General features: G+C 37.9%; 1 protein-coding gene across 2 annotated transcripts in view; it reads left to right on the forward strand.

Moving 5' to 3' along the window:
* Positions 1–24685, forward strand: part of ZFAND4 (zinc finger AN1-type containing 4) — a 93777-nt gene that overhangs the window by 43943 nt on the left and 25149 nt on the right. Inside the window, exons 3-5 of one of the 2 annotated variants that reach the window (XM_046028094.1) lie at positions 7882–7957; positions 10530–10597; positions 15808–15994. In XM_046028094.1, the coding sequence (XP_045884050.1) occupies positions 7882–7957; positions 10530–10597; positions 15808–15994 (331 nt within the window). The remainder of the gene's footprint in view (positions 1–7881; positions 7958–10529; positions 10598–15807; positions 15995–24685) is intronic. The other variant, XM_046028095.1, reaches the window with a different exon arrangement.

Consider the following 24685-nt stretch of genomic DNA (forward strand, 5'->3'; position numbering starts at 1 on the left):
TAAGATAAAATAGTTAAAATTGGTTAAAATAGGAAAGAGGAAACATTTAAAAAATAGAAGAAGAAAAAAGATAAGGAAAATTTAAAAGATTTTTTTTTTTTAAAGATTTTATTTATTTATTTGACAGAGAGAGAGATCACAAGTAGGCAGAGAAGCAGGCAGAGAGAGAGGAGGAAGCAGGCTCCCTGCGGAGCAGAGAGCCCGATGCGGGGCTCGATCCCAGGACCCTGAGATCATGACCTGAGCCGAAGGCAGCGGCCTAATCCACTGAGCCACCCAGGCGCCCCAGAAAATTTAAAAGATTTAACTTTGAAAGACTAAAGAATCATGGGGAAAAAGCCATGAATTTTATGTGTTGTATTCCCGTAGCACTGGTGGTTTGCAGTTCTCATTGATTGTTAAACTTGGTCTTGGCTGGATGTTCTTGCTGATCTTTTGGGGGAGGGGCGTGTTACTAAAATGTCTTTGCAGGCGGTGGAATTGCACTGCCCTTGCCAGGGACCAGGCTAAGCAATCTGCTTGCATTTGCTTTTGGTAGCTTTTCTTCCCTGAATGCTTTCTGTACAGCTTTGGAGGACAAGAATGAAAATGGCGGCTCCCTAGTCTCCAGCCCCGGAGGAGGGGAGAGCTCAGGGCCTCCCTCTTCAGTGAGCCCTCAGAGAAGAACAGTCAGTTACTCCTGTCTCCCTGGCCTCTGGCTGCACTCCAAGCTCACCTGGCCTGTGACCGAGCATTTCTATCTCTGGCACACTGCCCCTTTGGGAGTCTCCAAACCCAGGAGATTCGGTATTCCTTTTATTTCCTTTGAGTCTTCAAGCCCAGCAGATTCCTGCAGTGTGCTCCCGTGCTGCTCCTCCTGGTGGAGTAAGTGGGGGTGTGCTCCCCAGATCTGCTACTTGTGGGGTCCCTGCTCAAAGAGTAGTTGCATGACTGTGCCTCAGATCATGGTTTAAGGTAACCCTGAGCTGAAAGCCCCTTCCTCGGCTTTGTCTTTGCAGCCGGCTTCCCTGCTCTGATACCTGGGAGCTCTGCCATACTAAGACACCCCTGGTCTTTTTGTGGCCCTGCAGGTCCTGAGACCACACGGTCCCAGTGAGGGCCCCACCCTCCACTTAACCTCTGGAGTGAGGTCCCTCAATGGAGCAGACTTCTTCTTTTTCTCCTCCTCCTTCTTTTTTAAGATTTTATTTGACGGAGAGAGATACAGCAAGAGAGGGAACATAAGCAGGGGGAGTGGGAGAGGGAGAAGAAGACTTCCTCTTCAGCAGCGTGCCCAATGCAGGGCTTGATCCCAGGGCCCTGGGATTATGACCTGAGCCAAAAGCAGATGCTTAATGACTGAGACACCCAGGTGCCCTATGGAGCAGACTTCTAAAAGTTCCAATTTTGTGTTCCATTGCTTTGCTGCTTGCTGGGAGCCAGCCCCTCCCCCCTGGGTCTATCTTCCCATATATCACCTCAGATTCATTTCTCTGCACGCCCTATCTTCCAGAACGTGGTCGCTTTTCTATTCATAGAGTTGCTGCTATTCTTCTCTTCGATCTCCTGTTGAGTTTGTAGGTATTTAAAATGGTTTGATAACTATCTAGCTGAATTCCTGGGACCAGACAAAATTTAGGTCTCCTACTTCTCTGCCATCTTGCTCCTCCCCCTCTGTATATATTTTATACATATTTTGTTATGTATTATACATATTTTGTTAGATTTACACCTGTTTTTCATTAGGTGCTAATGTAGATGGTAATCTACATATATATTTTTAAGATATAGGTATTTTTATCAAATGGCAATATATTGTAAATTTCAAATTCTACTTGGTAATTACTGGTATATAAAAAAGTGATTGACTTTAGTATATTAAGCTTGTGTCCTGTAATTTTGCTATAATTGTTTATTAGTTCTAATAGTTTTTTTTTTTAATTTTTATTTATTTATTTGACAGAGAGAGAGATCACAAGTAGGCAGAGAGGCAGGCAGAGAGAGAGGAGGAAGCAGGCTCCCCGCGGAGCAGAGAGCCCGATGCGGGGCTCGATCCCAGGACCCTGAGATCATGACCTGAGCCGAAGGCAGTGGCTTAATCCACTGAGCCACCCAGGCGCCCCTAGTTCTAATAGTTTTTGTTGTTGATTCTTTTAGATTATCTGCACAATCATGTCATCTGCAAAGATGGTTTTATTTCTTCCTTATTGGTATACCTTTTATTTCCTTTTATTATTTTTAGTTAATACTGGCATTAGCTAGGACTTCCAGTACAGTATTCAAAAGCCTTAGTAAGAAGGGGACATCCTTGCCTTGTCCACAGTCTTAGTGGGAAAACTTTAAATTTTAAGCCATTACATATATAGGGTTTGTGTCAAGTTGAACTTCCCCTCTATTTCTAGTTTGCTGAGGATTTTTATCATGAATGACTTTAGGATTTTGTCAAATGCTTTTTCTGCATTTGTTCATATAATCATGGGATTTTTCTTCTTCAGCCCTTTGAGGCGATGGACTACATTGATTTTTGAATGATCAACAAGATTTGCATAATTCTTTTTTATACACTGTTGAATTTCATTTGCTAATATTTTGTTGTTTTTTGTCATCTATGTTCATGAGAGATATTGGTCTGTGGTTTTCTTGTAATGTCTTCTTCTGGTTTTGGTATTGGGGTAATATTGGCCTCATAGAATGAATTAGGATGTATCCAGTCTGCTTCTGGAATCAGTTGTAGAGAATTGGATAATTTCTTTCTTAAATACCTGGTAGAATTCACCAGTGAAATAATCTGGCCTCAGTGCTTTTTGTTGTTCAAAGTCATTACTTATTGACTCTATTTATGTTTAATAGATAAAGGAATATTCACATTATCTCTTTTTTGTGTGTTTTGTGTGGGCAGAATTGGCCCATTTCATCTAGATCATCAAATTTGTGGGCATGGAGTTGTTCATGTTCTTTATTATTCTCAAGCTCAGATAGTCTTTCCTTAGCTGTGTCCAGTCTACTGATGAGCCCATAAAAAAGCATTATTCCTTTCTGTTATGGTGTTATTGATCTCTCCAGCATTTCCTTTTCTTTCTTAGAATTTCCATCTCTGCTTACATTGCCAAACTAATCTTGCTTGCTATCTCCTTTACCTGTTAGAGCTTTTAACAAAATAATCATAGTTATTTTAACATTTCCCATCTGATTATTGGAGTTTGCCTGTGGGGCCTTCACACCTCAACTCCGCCTACTCTGTGTGTCAGTCTGTCAGTATTCAGTTTTATTTATTCATTTTTTTAAAGAAGGGAAGCGAAAGGGGCAGAGGGAGAGAGAGAGAATCTCAAGTAGTCTCCATGCTCAGCATGGAGCCCCATACAGGGCCTGATCTCACAACCCTGAGAGCGTGACCTGAACTGAAATCAAGAATTGGATGCTTATTTGGCAGAGCCACCCACATGCTCCTCAGTACTTCATTCAGTTTTATAACCTCTGAAGTGAACATAATATTGATGCACAGTTCACAAGATTGTGGTTGCAGTTAAAGTATGATAATAGAAGTCAAGCACTTTTAACAGTGCTTGGCTTATAATAATGCAGACTAGCATACCTACCACTGTTATTTTTGTTTTTTAAAGATTTCATGTACTTATTAGAGAGAAGGAAAGAAAGTGTAAGCATCAGGAGGAGCAGAGGGAGAGGGACAGGCAGACTCCATGCTGAGCACAGAGCCAGATGAGGGGCTTGATCTCAGGACCCTGATATCATGACCTAAGCCAAAATCAAGAGGCAGATGCTTAACTGGCTGAGCCATCCAGGGGCCCCACCACTGTTATTATTCTAGTCAAGTTTTAGTATCATAAGAAAAAGTAATTTGGGAAGACAGTATATGAGATATTCAAAAAAGATTTTCATCAGTATCAGTATCCATTAAATGTCCTGTTGAGTAGATAATACTCTCTGACTAGTATAGTCCAAATATTCTTTGGGAAGTCTAATGTGTACTTTGCAAAAAACCAAACAAATGAAAAAGGTTAATTATGCTAGAGTATGAAATCTTTTTAATATTTCTTTAACATGACAGAAATACAAATAAACTGTCTTATAGACTATAATTTTCAGTATTGAAAATTATATATAATTTTCAGTATTGAAAATTATCTATAACGTAGTTTTTTTCCTCAAATATTGAATTATTCTGTAATTAGTGTTCAGACTCTACAAAAGAACATGTTAAAGTACAATCACATACAAATGCTGAGGTGGAAGGAATTTTCTAGTACATTAATGTTTATTTTGGAAATTAAGTTTTCTGCCCTTTTCAAGATTAATGACTTCCATTCAGAAGCATTATGGAAGATGACATGTTAATCACTAAATAATGTTACTTGAGAACACATTTTAGGAATACACCCCCCCAAAGGACAATAAACTAAATTAAATGTTCTATATTTTTAAGCTTAGATATAATTGAAATACTAGTTAAACTCAGACATAATCGACATACTAGTTTCAGATGTACAACATAATGATTCAAAATTTGTATTTATTGCGAAGTGATCAGGATAATGAATCTTGTTAACATCCATCACCATACATAGTTACAAAATTTTTTTCTTGTGGTGGAAACTTTTAAGATCTAGTCTCATAGCACTTTTCAGGTATACAATATTATTAAGTATAGTCCCCATGCTCTACTTTATTTTATGACCTAATTATTTTATAGCGAGAGTTTTATATATATATATATTTTTTTTCCCATTTTATTTATTTTTTTCAGCATAACAGTATTCATTGTTTTTGCACAACACCCAGTGCTCCATGCAAAACGTGCCCTCCCTATTACCCACCACCTGTTCCCCCAACCTCCCACCCCTGACCCTTCAAAACCCTCAGGTTGTTTTTCAGAGTCCATAGTCTCTTATGGTTCGCCTCCCCTCCCCAATGTCCATAGCCCCCTCCCCCTCTCCCAATCCCACCTCCCCCCAGCAACCCCCAGTTTGTTTTGTGAGATTAAGAGTCATTTATGGTTTGTCTCCCTCCCAATCCCATCTTGTTTCATTTATTCTTCTCCTATCCCCCTGCCCCCCCATGTTGCTTCTCCATGTCCTCATATCAGGGAGATCATGTGATAGTTGTCTTTCTCCGATTGACTTATTTCACTAAGCATGATACCCTCTAGTTCCATCCACGTCGTCGCAAATGGCAAGATTTCATTTCTTTTGATGGCTGCATAGTATTCCATTGTGTATATATACCACATCTTCTTTATCCATTCATCTGTTGATGGACATCTAGGTTCTTTCCATAGTTTGGCTATTGTAGACATTGCTGCTATAAACATTCGGGTACACGTGCCCCTTCGGATCACTACGTCTGTATCTTTAGGGTAAATACCCAGTAGTGCAATTGCTGGGTCATAGGGTAGTTCTATTTTCAACATTTTGAGGAACCTCCATGCTGTTTTCCAGAGTGGTTGCACCAGCTTGCATTCCCACCAACAGTGGAGGAGGGTTCCCCTTTCTCCGCATCCTCGCCAGCATCTGTCATTTCCTGACTTGTTAATTTTAGCCATTCTGACTGGTGTGAGGTGATATCTCATTGTGGTTTTGATTTGTATTTCCCTGATGCCGAGTGACATGGAGCACTTTTTCATGTGTCTGTTGGCCATCTGGATGTCTTCTTTGCAGAAATGTCTGTTCATGTCCTCTGCCCATTTCTTGATTGGATTGTTTGTTCTTTGGGTGTTGAGTTTGCTAAGTTCCTTATAGATTTTGGATACTAGCCCTTTATCTGATATGTCATTTGCAAATATCTTCTCCCATTCTGTCAGTTGTCTTTTGGTTTTGTGAACTGTTTCCTTTGCTGTGCAAAAGCTTTTGATCTTGATGAAATCCCAATAGTTCATTTTTGCCCTTGCTTCCCTTGCCTTTGCCGTTGTTCCTAGGAAGATGTTGCTACGGCTGAGGTCGAAGAGGTTGCTGCCTGCATTCTCCTCAAGGATTTTGATGGATTCCTTTCTCACATTGAGGGCCTTCATCCATTTGGAGTCTATTTTCGTGTGTGGTGTAAGGAAGTGGTCCAATTTCATTTTTCTGCATGTGGCTGTCCAATTTTCCCAGCACCATTTATTGAAGAGGCTGTCTTTTTTCCATGGGACATTCTTTCCTGCTTTGTCGAAGATTAGTTGACCATAGAGTTGAGGGTCTATTTCTGGGCTCTCTATTCTGTTCCACTGATCTATGTGTCTGTTTTTGTGCCAGTACCATGTTGTCTTGATGATGACAGCTTTGTAATAGAGCTTGAAGTCCGGAATTGTGATGCCACCAACTTTGGCTTTCTTTTTCAATATTCCTTTGGCTATTCGAGGTCTTTTCTGGTTCCATATAAATTTGAGGATTATTTGTTCCATTTCTTTGAAAAAAATGGATGGTATTTTGATAGGGATTGCATTAAATGTGTAGATTGCTTTAGGTAGCATGGACATTTTCACAATATTTATTCTTCCAATCCAGGAGCATGGGACATTTTTCCATTTCTTTGTGTCTTCCTCAATTTCTTTCAGGAGTACTTTATAATTTTCTGTGTATAGATTCTTAGCCTCTTTGGTTAGGTTTATTCCTAGGTATCTTATAGTTTTGGGTGCAATTGTAAATGGGATTGACTCCTTAATTTCTCTTTCTTCTGTCTTGTTGTTGGTGTACAGAAATGCATCTGATTTCTGTGCATTGATTTTATATCCTGACACTTTACTGAATTCCTGTACAAGTTCTAGCAGTTTTGGAGTGGAGTCTTTTGGGTTTTCCACATATAGTATCATATCATCTGCAAAGAGTGATAGTTTGACTTCTTCTTTACCAATTTGGATGCCTTTAATTTCTTTTTGTTGTCTGATTGCTGAGGCTAGGACTTCTAGTACTATGTTGAATAGCAGTGGTGATAATGGACATCCCTGCCGTGTTCCTGACCTTAGCGGAAAAGCTTTCAGTTTTTCTCCATTGAGAATGATATTTGCGGTGGGTTTTTCATAGATGGCATTGATAATATTGAGGTATGTGCCCTCTATCCCTACACTTTGAAGAGTTTTGATCAGGAAGGGATGCTGTACTTTGTCAAATGCTTTTTCAGCGTCTATTGAGAGTATCATATGGTTCTTGTTCTTTCTTTTATTAATGTGTTGTATCACATTGATTGATTTGCGGATGTTGAACCAACCCTGCAGCCCTGGAATAAATCCCACTTGATCGTGGTGAATAATCCTTTTAATGTACTGTTGAATCCTATTGGCTAGTATATATTTTTAATAAAGATTTTATTTAGTTACTTGACAGAGATCACAAGCAGGCAGAGAGGCAGGCAGAGAGAGGCGGGTAACAGGCTTCTCACTGAGCAGAGAGCCCAATGTGGTGCTCGATCCCAGAACCCTAAGATCATGACCTGAGCCAAAGGCAGAGGCTTTAACCCACTGAGCCACCCAGGTGCCCTAAGAGAGTTTTGTATATTTTAACAACCTTCACCCATTTCATCTCCACTGCTGCTTACACTATACTTTTAACAAATTGCATATAACTGAATGAAGCCTGTACTTTGTAGCATTGAGAACAGTCTTCTAGACCTTAAATCTTAAATGCTTCAGGGCTGATTTCACAATACTTGTCTTTTAAAGTGCTCCCTAATGTTATACTTGGCTTCAAGAATAGAGAGTTACTAAAACACTGTTCTAAAGTTAGTGGACTGGCTTCCATCTACTTTTAACCATAGCTTTTATCTGTGATTCTGTCAATTTTAGCTAAGCACTTAGCATTCAATTTAGAAGTATGTTTATTATTAGTAGTAGTCCTTTAATAGAAGAGCTTTGTATCATACTCTTTTGAAGATTCTATTGAATTTATAACCATATTTTTATAACCTTCCTCTAAGGTATTCCCATCTGTCAGCAGCACTTAATTTGGAATAACATGGAACTTGAAGATGATTATTGCTTGAATGATTACAAGTGAGTGTAATTACATATTAGCTGTTTTATAGATGCTCAGTATTACAACTCCACATAGCAGTGTTTTTCTTGGGAAATCCTTGTATCATGTCTCTTCTGAATAGTTGTGACCCCTAGATTTAAGTGTAAATCCTGAACTTTAAGATATGTTGGCTTGGTACGCCAAACTACCTGATCCTATCCTTTGATTATTTGTTTTCTCTTTTCTCATTATTCACACCAAGTTATATATCCCCTGCCTTTCTAGATCCCTCTCTTTTGAACTTGCCTTGTGCTTTTTTCTTTTAATATTGGCCCATTCCCACTTGACTACTTTCCTTTTCTTTTTCTTCATTTTTATAAGAGAATTGGGTAAGAATAAAAATCCTAGGAAAGAGCACAGGCAGTAATTTTTCTGACATTAGCTGTAGCAACATTTTTCTAAGGTATGTCTCCTGAGGCAAGGGAAATAAAAGCTAAAATAAACTCTTGGGACTATACCAAAATAAAAAGCTTCTGCACAGTGAAGGAAATAATCAATGAAACCAAAGCAACTTAGTGAATGGGAGATGTTTGCAAATGACATATCCAATAAAGAGTTAGTATCCAAAATATATAAAAAACTTATATAATTCAGCACTCCAAAACCTCATGATCCAAGTAAAGAACAGGTATTTCTCCAAAGATGACATCCAGATGGCCAACAGACTTATGAAAAAATGCTCAGTATCACTCATTATCAGGGAAATGCAAATCAAAACTGTAGTGAGATATCACCTCACAGCTGTTAGAATGGCTACAATTAATAACACAAGAGACAGTGGGTGTTGGTGAGGATGTGGAAAGAAAAGGAATCCTCCTGCACTATTGGTGGGAATGCAGATTGGTACAGCCACTGGGGAAGACAGTTTGGAGGGTCTTAAAAAAATTAAAAATAGAACTACCCTACAATCCAATAATTGCACTACTGGGTATTTATCCAAGAAATACAAAAACACTAATTCAAAGGATACATGCACTCCTATATTTATAGTGGCATTATCTACAATAGCCAAATTATGGAAGCACCCCAAGTGTCCACTGGTAGATGAATGGATAAAGAAGATGTGCTATATATACAGTGGAATATTATTCAGCCATAAAAGAATGAAATCTTGACATTTACAATGACATGGGTGGAGCTAGAGTATAATGCTAAGTGAAATAAGTCAGAGCAAAACAAGTACCATATAATTTCACTAATATGTGGAATTTGAGGACCAAAAAAATGAGCAAAAGAAAAAAGAGACAAACCATGAAACGGACTCTTGAGTACAAATTGATGGTTAATCAGAGAGGAGCTGGGCCAGGGGGATAGGTGAATTAGTTGAAGGGGATTAAGAGGACACTTACCATGACGAGCACTGAGTAATCCGCAAATTGTTGAATCATTATATTGTACACCTGAAACTAATATAACGCTGTTGACTATACTGGAATTAAAATTAAAAATAATAAAACAAAACATAAAATACACTTGATAAAGACAAAAAAAAAGAGTATTGGATAAGAGAGTTTTGCTCTTCACCAAGTCCTTCATTTTTCATCAAGACCTCCTCCTGTTACTAAGTGACACTGTATATGCACCAGTGATTGTAGATATATTATTTGACTTTTTTCTTTCTCTCTCCCTTCTCTCATACACTTCTTCAGTCTTTTTTCCTTTATTAAATTATTTTTTATTAACATGTAATGTATTATTTGCCCCAGGTACAGGTCTGCAAATCATCAGGCTTACACATTTCACAGTACTCACCATAGCCCATACCCTCCCCAATGTCCGTAACCCCACCACCCTATCCCTCCCCCCCTCCCCCCAGTAACCCTGTTTGTTTTGTGAGATTTAGAGTCTCTCTTGGTTTGTCTCTCTCCTGATCCCATCTTGTTTCATTTTTTCCTTTCCTACCCCTCCCAGCCCCCTGCCCTGCCTCTCAAATTTCTCATATCACAGAGATCATATGATAATTGTCTTTTCTGATTGATTTCACCCAGCCTAATACCCTCTAGTTCCATCAGCGTCGTTGCAAATGGCAAGATTTCATTTCTTTTGATGGATGCATAGTATTCCATTGTATACATATACCACATCTTCTTTATCCATTCATCTGTTGATGCACATCTAGGTTCTTTCCATAGTTTTCTTCACTCTTTTCTTAAGAACAGAAGGGTCAGAGGCAGTGTGAAGTATCTGGAAGAGCACTGGGATTTGGGAGCGCTTGTAGATATTGCAGAGTTGCTATTTTTCTATTTTCTCTTTTATTAAATAGATTTGTTTTCTAACACTTTGGGTCTTGGAAAACTTCTTCTTAGGGCGTCTTTTTCTTTACATGTGAAATGAAGATGCTAAACTGAGGTGTCATGTCATATTTAGCTTATGAGAACTTACGTTTTCATTACTTATACAAGTAATTAAGTTAACACTTTATATTTATGCATATTGCTGTATCTTTTTCATATTATAGAGGGTGAGTATGATGCCTGATAAACTAGTAATTATGTCTCTGTCTAACACTGAACGTGCTTTGATAATGATGGTTTGTTTTTCTCTTAACAGCATATCAGAAGGTTGTACCTTGAAGCTGGTGTTGGCTATGCGTGGTGGACCTATAAATACTAGAAGAGGTAAGCATTAGTTAAGTACATTAAAGCAATTTGATAATAATAATTTTCAAGCCAGTTGGTATTTTTATAGTCTCAAGTTTTAATCAGGTTCTCTTTCTGCTGTTAGGTCTTTGAACAGCATTTGTTTTTCTAAGCATTGTTCTGTAAAGCATATATGTGCAGAAGAACCTCAGGTTTCAAAAAAATTTCCCGATTCCTGATTCAGTCCAGGGATATTTAAAAATAAACCTCACCAGTAGAGGGAAAGGAAATGAATAGTATTGTGTGAATGTGTTGTTATCATTGTGTTTAAGTTCATACCAATTTGTTGGTTTTTTTTTTTTACTCACTGAGTCTTCAATTCTGGATGTAATGATTGTTACAGAAAATTCTAAAGTTGCCTGTTAGACTGGTTTGTGATGCATTTGGGTTTATAGATATTATTGCAGCCCTGTTGAATCCTTTTTCAGAATGTGGGTGGTGGACATTAAGGAGGGCATGTAATTAATGAGCACAGTGTATTATATAAGACTGATGAATCACTGACCTCTACCTCTGAAACTAATAAAACAGTATTTGTTAATTAATTGAATTTAAATTTTAAAAATGTACATCTATTTAAAAAAAAAAAAGGAACATGGAAAAAAAAAGACCTCACCATATGTTCCATATTAAAATTACAGCCCTATAAATAGGCAAAAAAAAAGAGAAGGTGGGCAGTCCCTGGAGGTCTTTAATTCATTTAACAAATATATTTTATGTATCTACTAGATGTTCAATGCAGTGTTTCGTGGAAGAAAAAGTTTCTGCTTACTGACAGTGCCCACAATAAAGATGTAAAGATTTGATGTCATATCAGGCAGTTGCAGGTGCTATGGAGGAAATAAGGGAGTGTGACAGTGTCTGTGAAAGTAGGATACTAGGAGGATGATTGTGGAAGGGCCTTGGAAGAGATGATGTGAGCAGAGACTCAATTAACAAGAGAGCTCTAAGCATTGGGAAAACTGGGAGTGTTTACATGGGTTCCTGATTCACATGAATCCCCACAAAGGGGACTGCTCAGAGAAGTTTGCTCTCTGGGCCTCATTTGGGGAAGGGTGTCATATTTTAAGTATTGATTCCGCTGCTGCTTTATTTCTTCCACAAGTCAAATTTTATCTCTGTGTTTTGTAATTTTAGGTAGGAAATGGGACTTATCATTTTGTTCCTAACTAGTTAAGGAGGATTTTGTGAGATATGTTACTTTAATTGTTGAACTGTTTGGATAGGTTAGAAAAAAACCAAAGGTGGTAGTGTTAGAGTTAGTTCCTAATATCAGCAATTATATAAATTGGACTTTAAAAATTGTCCTGTGTGACATAAGGTGATGTTTATAGTACCAAGTCTCAGGGTAGTTTAAGAACCCTCAAGTGTTTAAGATTTTATTTATTTGTCAGAGAGAGAGAGAGAGAGCGCACACAAGTTAGGGGTAGCGGCAGGCTGAGGGAGAGGGAGAAGCAGGTCTCCACTGAGCAAGGAGCCCAATGTGGGACTTGATCCCTGGACCCTGGATCATGACCTGAGCAGGCACTTAACCGACTGAGCCATGCAGGCATCCCAAGAAACCTAAAGTGTTTATGGAGCCATTATGATAAGATAGAATTATACAGTGTTTAATGACATGTGAATTCCACTGTTATAAAACTTTGAGAGTTGGTTATTTGTGTATAGTATTGTCTTTAAAGCAGGGTGTTTTATCAGAACATTTACTTTTCTTACTAGGGCCAGAATTATTTTATGTTTATGAGAAGTGTAAGTGCTATAGATTTGGAGTTAAAAATATATGTGTGGGAGTTTTTTGTGTTTTGTGTTTTGTTTTGTTTTTTACTTTTTTGAGAAATGATAGCATCGCTATCCTGGGGCAACTGAAGCTTTGTAATACTTTTTTTCCTCCAGGTTTCTATGCTTTGTAAATTGAAAAAATCAACAAGGAGAACTTGTGTTTTTTAATATTTTAAGTAATATATTTAATAATTTTGCCTTTACTGAATCAACTTCTTTAAAAGCTTGCTGTTGTCTCCATGTATCATTGAAAACTTTGTGAAGATTAAAAACGATACCCAGATCTACAACTTTTCCATGTTGTATTTGAGAAACCATACTTTTTGGCTATTTAGTCTTTTTTTCCCCCAGGATTTTATTTATTTGACAGAGAGAGAGACAGCGAGAGAGGGAACACAAGCAGGGGGGAGTGGAGAGGAAGAAGCAGGCTTCCTGCTGAGCAGGGAGCCCAATGTGGGACTGGATCCCAGGACACTGGGATCGTGACCTGCGCTGAAGGCAGATGCTTAATGACTGAGCCACCCAGGAGCCCCTTTGGGCTATTTAGTCTTACTTGAACGTTATGGTTTAGAAAATACCATGAGTTCAGTAATACTTAGTTTTTAAAATCTCAAACAGCATAGAAAATCCTTTCTAAAACTAAATTTTATCTTACAGTATATATACAGTGTGTTATACCTGATGAAATCAGTGGTTTTTCTGTTATGAAAAGGTGTGTGCATATGCCACATAGGTGGTGCACGTACTCAATCCCAGAGCCCCCTCGTATATGACACACCGTGTTGATTTAGGTAAAGCCTTCACACGGCTTTAGTAGTGGCAGTAACATAGATTTTATTTCTTTTTAAGGTAATGTGGAATGTGTAGCATTAACTAAAAAATGGCAAGAACTTATTTTATTTATTTATTTGAGAGACAGAGATCACAAGTAGGCAGAGAGGCAGTCAGAGAGTGAGGGATAAGCAGGCTCCCTGCTGAGCAGAGAGCCGGATGCGGGGCTTGATCCCAGGATCCTGGGATCATGACCTGAGCCGAAAGCAGAGGCTTTATCCACTGAGCCACCCAGGTGCCCCAAGAACTTATTTTAAACATGTCTTTTAATATTTGCACATCTTGTGCCTATGAAAGAGTTGGTCAAAACATCCAAATATTTTTACAAAATAAGCTAAATCTTATTATATTTCTAGTTTTTCTCTTTTAGTGATGGTGGTATTGGATTAGGATTTGGGGACATCTTTAATGTTTCTACCTTGTTACTTTCCCAGTTTAGTATTTCTTATTGCTCTAAGTTTTTTTTTTTAAAGGTAAGATAGTTTTTTTTGTTTTTTTTTTTTTATTTGTTTATTTTCAGCGTAACAGTGTTCATTGTTTTTGCACCACACCCAGTGCTCCATGCAGTACGTGCCCTCCCTATTACCCACCACCTGGTTCCTCAACCTCCCACCGCCCCCCACCCCCACCTCCCGCCCCTTCAAAACCCTCTGGTTGTTTTTCAGAGTCCATAGTCTCTCATGGTTCATCTCCTTCCGGTTTCCCTCAACTCCCTCTCCTCTCCATCTCCCCATGTCCACCGTGTTCTTTGTTATGCTCCACAAATAAGTGAGACCATATGATACTTGAGTCTCTCTGCTTGACTTATTTCACTCAGCACAATCTCTTCCAGTCCCGTCCATGTTGCTACAAAAGTTGGGTATTCATCGTTTCTGATGGAGGCATAATACTCCATTGTGTATATGGACCACATCTTCCTTATCCATTCATCCGTTGAAGGGCATCTTGGTTCTTTCCACAGTTTGGCGACCGTGGCCATTGCTGCTATAAATATTGGGGTACAGATTACCCTTCTTTTCACTACATCTGTACCTTTGGGTTAAATACCCAGCAGTGCAATTGCAGGGTCATAGGGAAGCTCTATTCTTAATTTCTTCAGGAGTCTCCACACTGTTCTCCAAAGTGGCTGCACCAACTTGCATTCCCACCAACAGTGTAAGAGGGTTTCCCTTTCTCCACATCCTCTCCAACACACGTTGTTTCCTGTCTTTCTAATTTGCTGTAAGTTTTTAAAAGGTTAGCACAGTACTGTGATTCTGTTAATAAATAAGCTACTTTTATCAAAGTTAGGGAATTAGAAATTGTTGCATCTTTTAGGAAAGAATAAATGTTTCTGCAGCTTTACATGAGAGTTTTTGGGAGTCAGCTTTTTTCCTGTAATCATTACTTAAGTCTGGAGTCAGAGTCTTTTAGAACATTAAACTGATGAGCCAGCAATCTTTTGAGGCCCTTCCGCCCACAGGAGCAGAATCTGTGGTTTCTGTGGACATGAGCAGGTTGTAATAATGTCTGTAATATCAAGAGGATGACTCCAGGCCACTACTATTGTAGTGCAGGGCTTTGCCTCAGTTCTTGTGCTCTGACTAGACACATGGGTACATTCCAGGACAGTTGGAGTCCTGGGAGGATGCTTTCAAGAAACAACGTACTGCCCAATACACACATGGCCGTTGCAGTACACTCACGGGCCCCTTTGTGTTCTAAATTGTTGTATACTTGTCAAGAAATAGCTCTAAGAAGAATGTAAAACCAAAATCAAAGAATCTAAAGCCAGAAAGAAAAAAGGAGATTCATTTGCTTCTAATTTCCAACATAATGTTTCCCAGTTATGTGTATGTGTCTTTTTTTTATCTTAAGTAAGTGGAATTTATATTGCTTTTAAATTATTGATGTAACAATATTGGAAAATATAGGAAGTGGACATGTGAAGTGAAAATAGTCTTAGGTAATTATGTCATAGAAGCAGCAACTATACAGACTCTAGTGGCATGGGAAAATACTAATGTATTTAGTTAAGTCCTGTCTTTGTATGTAATAACATAATAATGCGTTTCATTTCTTTCATGTTAGTACAACATAGGGAATACTGTATTAACTATAAGAAGAGATTATGCAGAGTGAAATAAGTCAAGCAGAGAGAGTCAATTATCATATGGTTTCGCTTATTTGTGGAGCATAAGAAATAACACGGAGGACATGGGGAGATGGAGAGGAGAAGGGAGTGGGGGGAATTGGAGGGGAAGACGAACCATGAGAGACTGTGGACTCTGAAAAACAATCTGAGGGTTTTGGAGGGGCGGGGGCTGGGAGGTTGGGGGAGCCTGGTGGTGGGTATTATGGAGGGCACGTACTGCATGGAGCACTGGGTGTGGTGCATAAACAATGAATTCTGGAACACTGAAAAGAATTTAAAAAATAAATAAAAATTTAAAAAAAATTGCAAAAAAAAAGATGAGAAACTTCTTTATAAAGACTATCATGTATATGTTGTTCTTGGCACATTATATCCTGTCACTGTACCAACATGTATAAAACTTGATATAAATTCAAGGCTTTTTTATCAATTTTTCCATTTGTAGTTCCTATGGAAGATCCACTTAGGGAGATGGCTGAGTACATGGATTCCAGTCGAGATGAGGTCTGGGAGAAGACCTCCTGCAACAAACAAGTTACATTTTTGGTATACCGAGAAGGAGATCAATTGAATTTCTTTCGTGTAGTAGATAGGGGAGATGGCACTTTAACACCATTATCTGAATCTTTAAGGTAAATAGGTTTTCATTTGCATGTCTCAATTTGAAAAAGAGAACACTGTATGATATACTCCATAGATTTTAATGTTTATTTTGTGTTATCAGAATAATCTTATATTCACAAGACTAACTAAATTCCATGCATTCTCCCCAATCCCTGGCCCAACTGTTTAATTCTGAAGTTGTCCTTCATATGATTGATATTTGGAGAGTAATTTATAAAACTGAAATTTCTTTATGGAATAGGATTTTTATACTTATTTACTTATATTGAAATATATTTATTCATAATAAAAATAATTAATATATTTATTAGTATATTACCTATTAAATTATTTATATATTAAGATTTTATTTATTTGACACAGAGAGAGAGATGACAAGTAGAGAGGCAGGCAGAGAGAGAGGGGAAAGCAGGCTCCCAGCTGAACAGAGAGCCCAATGCAGGGCTTGATCCCAGGAGGCAGAGGCTTTACCCACTGAGCCACCCAGGTGCCCCAAAACTATATATTTATTAAGACTTATTTCTTAATAAGAGTTATGAAACTGTAAGATGCTGACTTGATTACAGAGTCTTGGTATAATAGTGTTTTATTGTACAGCCTTGACATAATAGGGTTGAACCTAGAGTTGCTGGGTTTTTTTGTTTTTTTTTTTATTCAAAATTTAGTAACTCTGCTGCTTAGAGGCAGATAAATCTCTACTTTTCTGGTATTGTTTTCCTGCTCTGTAAAAGGAAGAGGAGTCGTTAAATTGATTTAAAACTCCAGCATACTTAGCTTTAGATTCTAAACTTTAAAGGTACTTAACTAGGCAATAGAACAATTAGGAAATAAGAAAAGGTCATCTGTAAGTTTCTGTGTACTCTGTCTTACTTTGATTCTTTTTTTTTTTTTTTAAAGATTTTATTTATTTATTTGACAGAGAGAGAGATCACAAGTAGGTAGAGAGGCAGGCAGAGAGAGAGGAGGAAGCAGGCTCCTTGCGGAGCAGAGAGCCCGATGCGGGGCTCGATCCCAGGACCCTGAGATCATGACCTGAGCCGAAGGCAGCGGCTTAATCCACTGAGCCACCCAGGCGCCCCCTTACTTTGATTCTTTATTGCCTTTCACTTTAAGCCACTAAACACTTAATGAACTTTTTAGCCAGTCTGTACACTAGTACTGGCTTACAAAGATGACTGTCCCTCCCTTTGTGGAGCGTGCAGTCTGCTGTAACTAGTATCTATAATATATTCTTAGCCAATTGTTATAAAAAGATATCAACATCTCTGGAAAACTATAAGAAGGCCTTCATTTTGCCTGAAAGGTGGGGAGTTAGGGACAAACTCTGAGAAGAACGGAACTTAAAAAGGGAGTAAGAGTTTTCCAAGCAGACCAAGGAAGGAAAAGTATTAGAGATAACTAAGTTTAATCAGATTAATTGTGGGGTGTTTTTGGTGTTGAATGGTATAAGTTCTTTATATATTTTTGGATACTAACCCCTCATTGGTTATATCATTTGCAGATATCTTCTCCCATTCAGTAGCTTGCCTTTTCGTTTTGTTGAAGGTTTCCTTTGCTGTACAAAAGCTTTTTATTTTAGTATAGTTCCAATAGTTTATTTTTGCTTTTGTTTCCCTTACCAGAGGAAACATATTTAGATAAATTTTGCTAAGGGTGATGCCAAAAAAATTACTGCCTGTGTTTTCTTCTAGGAATTTTATGGTTCCAGGTCTCACATTTAGGTCTTTAACTCATTTTGAGTTTATTTTGGTGTAGACTGTAAGAAAGTATCCAGTTTCTCTCTCTTGCTCGCTCTTTCTTTCTTGTAGTTGTCCAGTTTTCCTAGCATTACTTATTGAAGAGACTGTCTTTTCCCTCATGGTATATTTTTGCCTTCTTTGTTGTAGATTACTTGACTCTATAAGCATGGGTGTACTTTTGGGCTCTCTGTTCTATTCCATTGATCTATGTGTCTATTTCTGTGTCACTTACCATGCTGTTTTGATTATTATAGCTTTGTATAGTATATCTTCAAACCTAAGACTGTGATACCTACAGCTTTTTCTTCTTTCTCAAGATTGCTTTGGCTGTTTGGGGATCCTTTGGTGATACAGGTGCCTAAATTCAATCCCACAGTATATAAAACTAGTAGAAAAAATTATAGAAAAAAGAACTTGTAGTCGAGAGAACAGTTTCTGTGGCTCAGGAGTCTAGTCACAGGTTAGCTGGGTGCTCTGCTCTGGGTCTCCCAAAGCTACAGTTGAGGTGTTGGCAAAGATGCACTCTTATATGGAGGCTTGGTGGAATCTATTTCAAGCTTAATGATGTTGTTGGCATAATTCATTTCCTGGCAGTTGTATGACCGAGGGCCCTGGGTTTTTTCCTGGCTTTTGCCTAGAGACTGCCCTCAGCTCCCTTTTGATGAACTCAAATCAACAGATTTGGGACCTACATTACATCTGAAAAATCACTTTTGCCATATTGTGTTGACTGCAAGCAAGTCCTAGGTCATTTTTCACTCAAGTGTAAGGGAGTATACAGGATATGAGCACCAGGGATTGAGAATCATGGGGATTCCTTTACATTCTGCCCACCACAAGTTATGTGGAAGAAGGATTAGACTCATTCTTTGAGAGCTGAGTGTGACAAATGGGTGTTGACTGCTGACTAACTTTTTCGGATCTGGTTACTACAAAGTATAGTAGTAACCACATAGTAACCACAACCATGTAGGCCAGAAATAGAGAAGAGGGATGATGAGGGCTACAGCCTTAATCCAGTGCCTCCTACTTGGACCACAAATAGAATTTTTTCATGCCAGTCTCCCTATGTGCTAGCTCACTGTTGTTTTGATTTCCTTCCTTCGAACATCCTCTTCTGGCTCCCTTTTCCGAAGAAGAAAATCCAAGCTCCTTAGTTTTGCCTGTAAGGCCCTTCACAACCTGTCATCATCCATTTTCCAGCTCCCCTTCATTATGCCATTACCTTTTGCTTGAAATGTCATTTTCTCCTTTTACCTCAGTTTCTCCTCAGCCAGCTTCTGTTTGTGTTTAAGACATAGCCCAGATGTTGCCGAGGATTTCGGTTGAAATTATAGTTTTCCTCCCCAGGTATATTTTTTAAACTTTTCTCTTCCTTTCTTTTCACCTACCAGAATTGGACAAGGGATAAGGGTGGGTGAGAAAGGAGAGTAGAAAACTTTTTTTTTCTGGCCATACTTTGAATGACATTTAGCTTGACTATTGTAGGAGAGGCTTTCTTAACTCTGTAGTAGGGAGGCAGCAAAATTTTTTTGTAAAGGGCCAAATAGTAACTATTTTAGGATTTTCAGGCCAAGAGATAAAATCAAGGGTACTGTGTCAGTACTTACATAACGACAGAGAAGAATTTCCACATAATTTTTACTGATAAAAGAGGCCCCTGGGTGGCTCAGTTGGTTAAGTGCCCAACTCTTGATTTGGACTCAGGTCATGATCTCAGGATTTTGAGATTCAGCCTGGGCATGGAGCTTGCTTAAGATTCTCTCTCTTCCTCACCCTCTGCCCCTCCCTCACACGCACTCACTCTTAAAAAAATTTAAAAAATTGATAATTGAATACTTGTGTGTGTGTATGACTTGGATCCATGAAAGAGGAGAATTGAATGCTTTTGGGGGGTAATATTTTACTTAATCGAGGTTGCAGGCTATTGTTACCCATTAGACTTGCAAAATCAGTTGCAAAAATTCATCTGTTAATATGGGCCTGTAATGAGATTTTATGTATTTTACCTTTGAAAAATTTTTTTCACACAGACGTTGCCAAGTATTGATACCAGTACATAAGCTTATGATTTTAATTGAACATATTCATTGCTTGGATGGCAGTTATAGAATTCCAATACAGTGTCCTCTTGCTTTTTGCCTTTAGCATGGCATTACATTGCATATGAATCACTTCAAGATAGGTGAAGCTCAATTGCGTATTTACATAGATTTTGAAATATGGAAATTTCCTTTAACTTGCAATGAGGTGTGAAGTCACTGCTGGGAATTTACAAAGCATGCCCCCTGTAAATTTGTGTGGGAATGTTCTTGCTTTTGTTTTTTAACTTTTGAAAGCATGCTATTACATGTGATTCAAAGTAATATTGGTGTCATCAGAATGACATTACTGCAGTGTAAGTCTCTTATAAGAGCACTGTTTTGGTTTTTATTTTAGTTGGAATTCAGTAAGAAACATTAAGTCCACAGCAAAAACTAATTTTCAGAAGCATTTAGGTGAAGGTGATTCTTCTTGTTCAGAAAAATTCGATGTTAGCCCTGAGCTTTAAAGAATCATAATAAAACTATTACAGTAAAAAAAAAAAACCCACAAACTATTACAGTCAAGACATTGAACAGATGGCTAAGTCCATGAACCAAAAAAGTTTACTGTTGGCACTACTTGTTCAAGAATACATAATGGATTCAAATATTTACCCCCCAAAACCTGCTAATGCATGATACAGCAAGTAACCATAGCCTTTTAATATTTTAGGTTTTCATTAGCATTGTAAATTTGTCCAACTTGTTTTTTTACTGTTCACACCTATTTTTACTATATCACTTGTAGGAGATTTCACTTCAAGTTGTACTGAATTCGTGTTTTAGCAACTCTTGAAAATCTTACCTCTAGTTGTTTTATGCAGACTATTCATAGGGCCTTTGTTCTTCCGTAACTTCAAAGTTGGTATTGATGCCCTGATAAACAAAAACAACTGAACAGTACCAGTAACTTATGTTGACTCATCAAAAGCCAAGGAACAGAACTCCAAATCATTGCCTGGTTTAGTTGACTGTTGTTGTTGCTTCCATTGTTATCAGTTCTTTAAGAAATTGTTCTTGCCAAAGGGGTAGTCTTTATTTAAACAAGTTTATTTTCTCTGGACATAGTTCATCAATTGCTGTGTTCAAGCATAGTTTAATTAATTCACTGTTGGCAAACAGGTTTTCTTTTTTCTTTTTTTTTTTTTTAAAGATTTTATTTATTTATTTGTCAGAGAGAGAGAGACAGAGAGAGAAAGATCACAAATAGGCAGAGAGGCAGGCCGAGGCAGAGGGAGAAGCAGGCTCCGGGCGGAGCAAGGAGCCCGATATGGGACTCAATCCCAGGATGCTAGGATCATGACCTGAGCCAAAGGCAGCTGCCCAACCAACTGAGCCACCCAGGCGTCCCTGGCAAACAGGTTTTCTTGCTAGCCAGTAAGTTAGCTATTTGGAAGCTTATTTTGGTTGCAGTCTCATTTTTATTTTTTCTTTTTGCGAAGAAATTCTACTTTGATGAGATATTACATTTTAAATTTTTGCAATGTTTCTGACACTTCCCTGCAACTTGGGAATAGTGTGATGAATTCTCATTCTGGTAACGTCCAAATGAGTTGTTTTTCTTTAGCGTAGCTATAGTATCATTGCATAATGAACATAATGCTTTGCCATGTAATTGACAATAAAATAGACCACTCTCTATTGTGCCTTAAAACTGTGGCATTCATCTTGTTTTTGTTTTTTTGTCTTTTTAACTACAGCATTCAAAGTCCTCTCTTCTTGTTGACATGTTGGGTGTGTGTGTCAGTGTCATGGTACAGTGATACACATGGCACTCAAAATGCTGTTGAATTATGATTGTGCCACTGTGCTTTGTAGTGTGCCAAGCAACAGTGCAAAGCCGTGAGATAGCCACATAAAATTCTAATGTGGAGCACTGGGTGTGGTGCAAAACCAATGAATACTGTTATGCTGAAAATAAATAAATTAAAAAAAAAAAAAGGAATGACTTAAAATTGGGGCACCTGGGTGGCTCAGTCTTTAAGCAGCTGCCTTCAGCTCCAGTCATGATCCCGGAGTCCCAGGATGGAGCCCCACAGTGGGCTCCCTGCTCAGCAGGAAGCCTGCTTCTCCCTCTCCCATCCCCCCCCCCTTATGTTCCCCTTTCGCTGTCTGTCTCTCTCAAATAAATAAATCAAATCTTAAAAAAAAAAATTCTAATGTGGCTACTCATCTCTACCATACCATCTGCAATATGTGATACAGTGAGTGTGGCAATGTTTCAATTAAACTTTTTATTTATGGACACAAATGTGAATTTGATATAATTTAACATTATGAAATATTCTTATTTTGATTTTTTTCAACTATTTAAAAGTGTGAAAACCATTCTTGTGGACCACACAAAAATAAGTGGTAGAATGACCTTGGCCTGTGGCCATAGTTTACCAACTCCTGCTCTAGGGAGGAAACAGGAAGACTGGGTGCTAATTAAGCTCATTCTGATACAAAATCTAGTATCAGTCATTTTTTAATCTTGAATCTTTATAGTTAATCATGCCACCTTATTGCTTTAAGTGGGAAGAAATTAAAGGAGGCAATGCAAGACAATTTTAATTACATGGTAACTTGTCTGTGACAGTCACGTGAGTATGTGGCTTCTGGATGAACAGTATTCAAATATTCATTTGCCCATCTTTTGTCTTTAATCACATTATTAGATTAAAAGATTCAGAAAAAGTTAAATATAGCATTCAAGAAAATACCTAGAAACTTAAGAAAATATTTAGAACATTTAAATACAAAAAAGATATTTATGGGTTAAGTTTATAAATTACTATGTTATCTTAGTCTAGTTACATTTTTCCATTTTGAAAAAAAATTGATTGGTTTTTAACTGATCTCCTAAATCTGTTTTGTGAGAGAAAACACAGTAATGTGATTCTTTGAAAACATTATGTGAATCTAAAAGTGTATTTTTACCTTCCAAAATGCATCCATTGAAGTAGTTGTCATGATTGTGCTTTTACAAATATACGTATATACATACATACATGTGTGCATGCAAGCCCATGCACACAGACACACTGTTTTCCATAGGAAAACTTTAAAGGACCAATTTTTTATGACAGGAAAGTTGAATCAGAAACCTCTTTCAGTATTCAGTGTGGGTATTTTAAGTTAAAATAACCATAGGATGTATGAGAGAAATACTTAAAATACTGCAAGGTGACCAAGGATAGAATATGCTTGAGTCATTCCTTCCAACTCCAAGAGTGACCTGGCAGAAATCACTCATGCCTCCTTTTCAGGTGTAGTTAACTTCAAGGCAGTTGCCCCCACATACTCTTATGTTCTGGCACTTACTTGGGTTCACAGGCATGAGGCAGTAAAATCTGTTGTTCAGTGCCTGAGGGAGCGGCAGGAATTAGTACAAAGAATAGGCTTTGGAAGCAGGGATGTGAATCTTAAGTCCACCGTTTACAGACTTAGTAAAACTTCTCTCATTTGTAGTTTCTTCATTTATAAAATGAATATCACTTACATAGTTCTTATGAGAATTAGAAATAGCATGTAAAAAGAATCTGGCAGAGTAGCATTCAGTAAGTGATAACAATATTAGTGTTGTTCCCATTGTGTCAATTTCCATACTGTGGTAGGCATCTGCAGTAGGTAGAAGTGGTGATGGTCACAAGTCGAACACTAGGGACTAAACTGATAATGGAGACGTGTTCCTGCTATCACTCCTTCTGATGCCCATACCTGCTATGCAGGTAGTTAATCTGTGATTTCAAAATGTCATCATTTCACCATGTAAAGTTTTAAGAATGGGGCTGTCCACACAGCACGTGGTAGTACGCGCTTCAGAAGTGTTATGGAATATGCCCTTATTATTTAAGTTTACCCTAAATTGTTTCCATTTCCTACAACCATATAAAACGGGAAATTTTGTTAACCCTCATGCTTCAGCAGAGATACATGCTTTAGTTCTTCTGTAAGTTAATCAGACATGGTGTCCTATACTTATTCTTAGTCTGCTCTATGTAAAATCTTTGTCATTCTACAAATGTGCTGAACTTATGTTTTTCCCAAACCTTTTACCTTTTACTATTACTGAAAAAGCTGAGTGAAACTTCATTCATGTTTATATTCAGTTCAAGAAACATTTGTTGGCTATGTACCAAGCACTGGGCCAGGCGCCGAGACCAAGAAGATGAGTAAGGCCCAATATCTGTTTTCACCTTGCTTACATATGGGGGAGTAAGAAGGAAGATAGACGTATAAATCTAAATATGAGGATAGTGTGATAAATGCCATTATATTATGCAGTCAAAGACAAGGTGCTCCAAAGAATTCTGTTAAGGTATCAATAAATGTCTTGGAGACTGATCAGTAATTCAGATGTTTTACCTGTATAATAATTTGTGTCATGACTGGGGTTTCTTTTTTCATTTTAAAATACATGCTGTTCTAGGGGGTTGTGCTTCCAAACACTGAAAAAAAATCTTGTTATTTTTATTTTTTCTTTGTTTCTTAAGAACAGATAATGTTCTGATGGTACCTGTGTGAGTTCTCTTTTAGTGAAAATCCTTTCAGGATGAATGAAAATCTGGCTTCTGTGTCAATTTCTTTTTCATTATGGTTAAATGGAATTCTGATCAGCCTAGGTCTAGGTTTCACAATTATCAGCCATGGCTGATAAAATGAAATCAGGGCATTTTTGTGAAGATGGATTTTTGCTTCTGTGGGAGTGAGGTAGTAGGTGGTATAGGACCTTCACTGGTGGTGCACTGATTTCGGAAAAGCTTAGCTGTGCTAGATTGTCAGTAATGCTAGGTCATACTGTTGATCCATATTTATTTGTTTCTTCTAAGAAATATATTTTTTGAAATACATTTGCCTTGAATTCACATTGGCAAGATTTATTCTTGCCATT

This window comes from Meles meles, chromosome 13 (genome assembly GCF_922984935.1).
Source record: "Meles meles chromosome 13, mMelMel3.1 paternal haplotype, whole genome shotgun sequence".
In the NCBI taxonomy this organism is placed as follows: Eukaryota; Metazoa; Chordata; class Mammalia; order Carnivora; family Mustelidae; genus Meles; species Meles meles.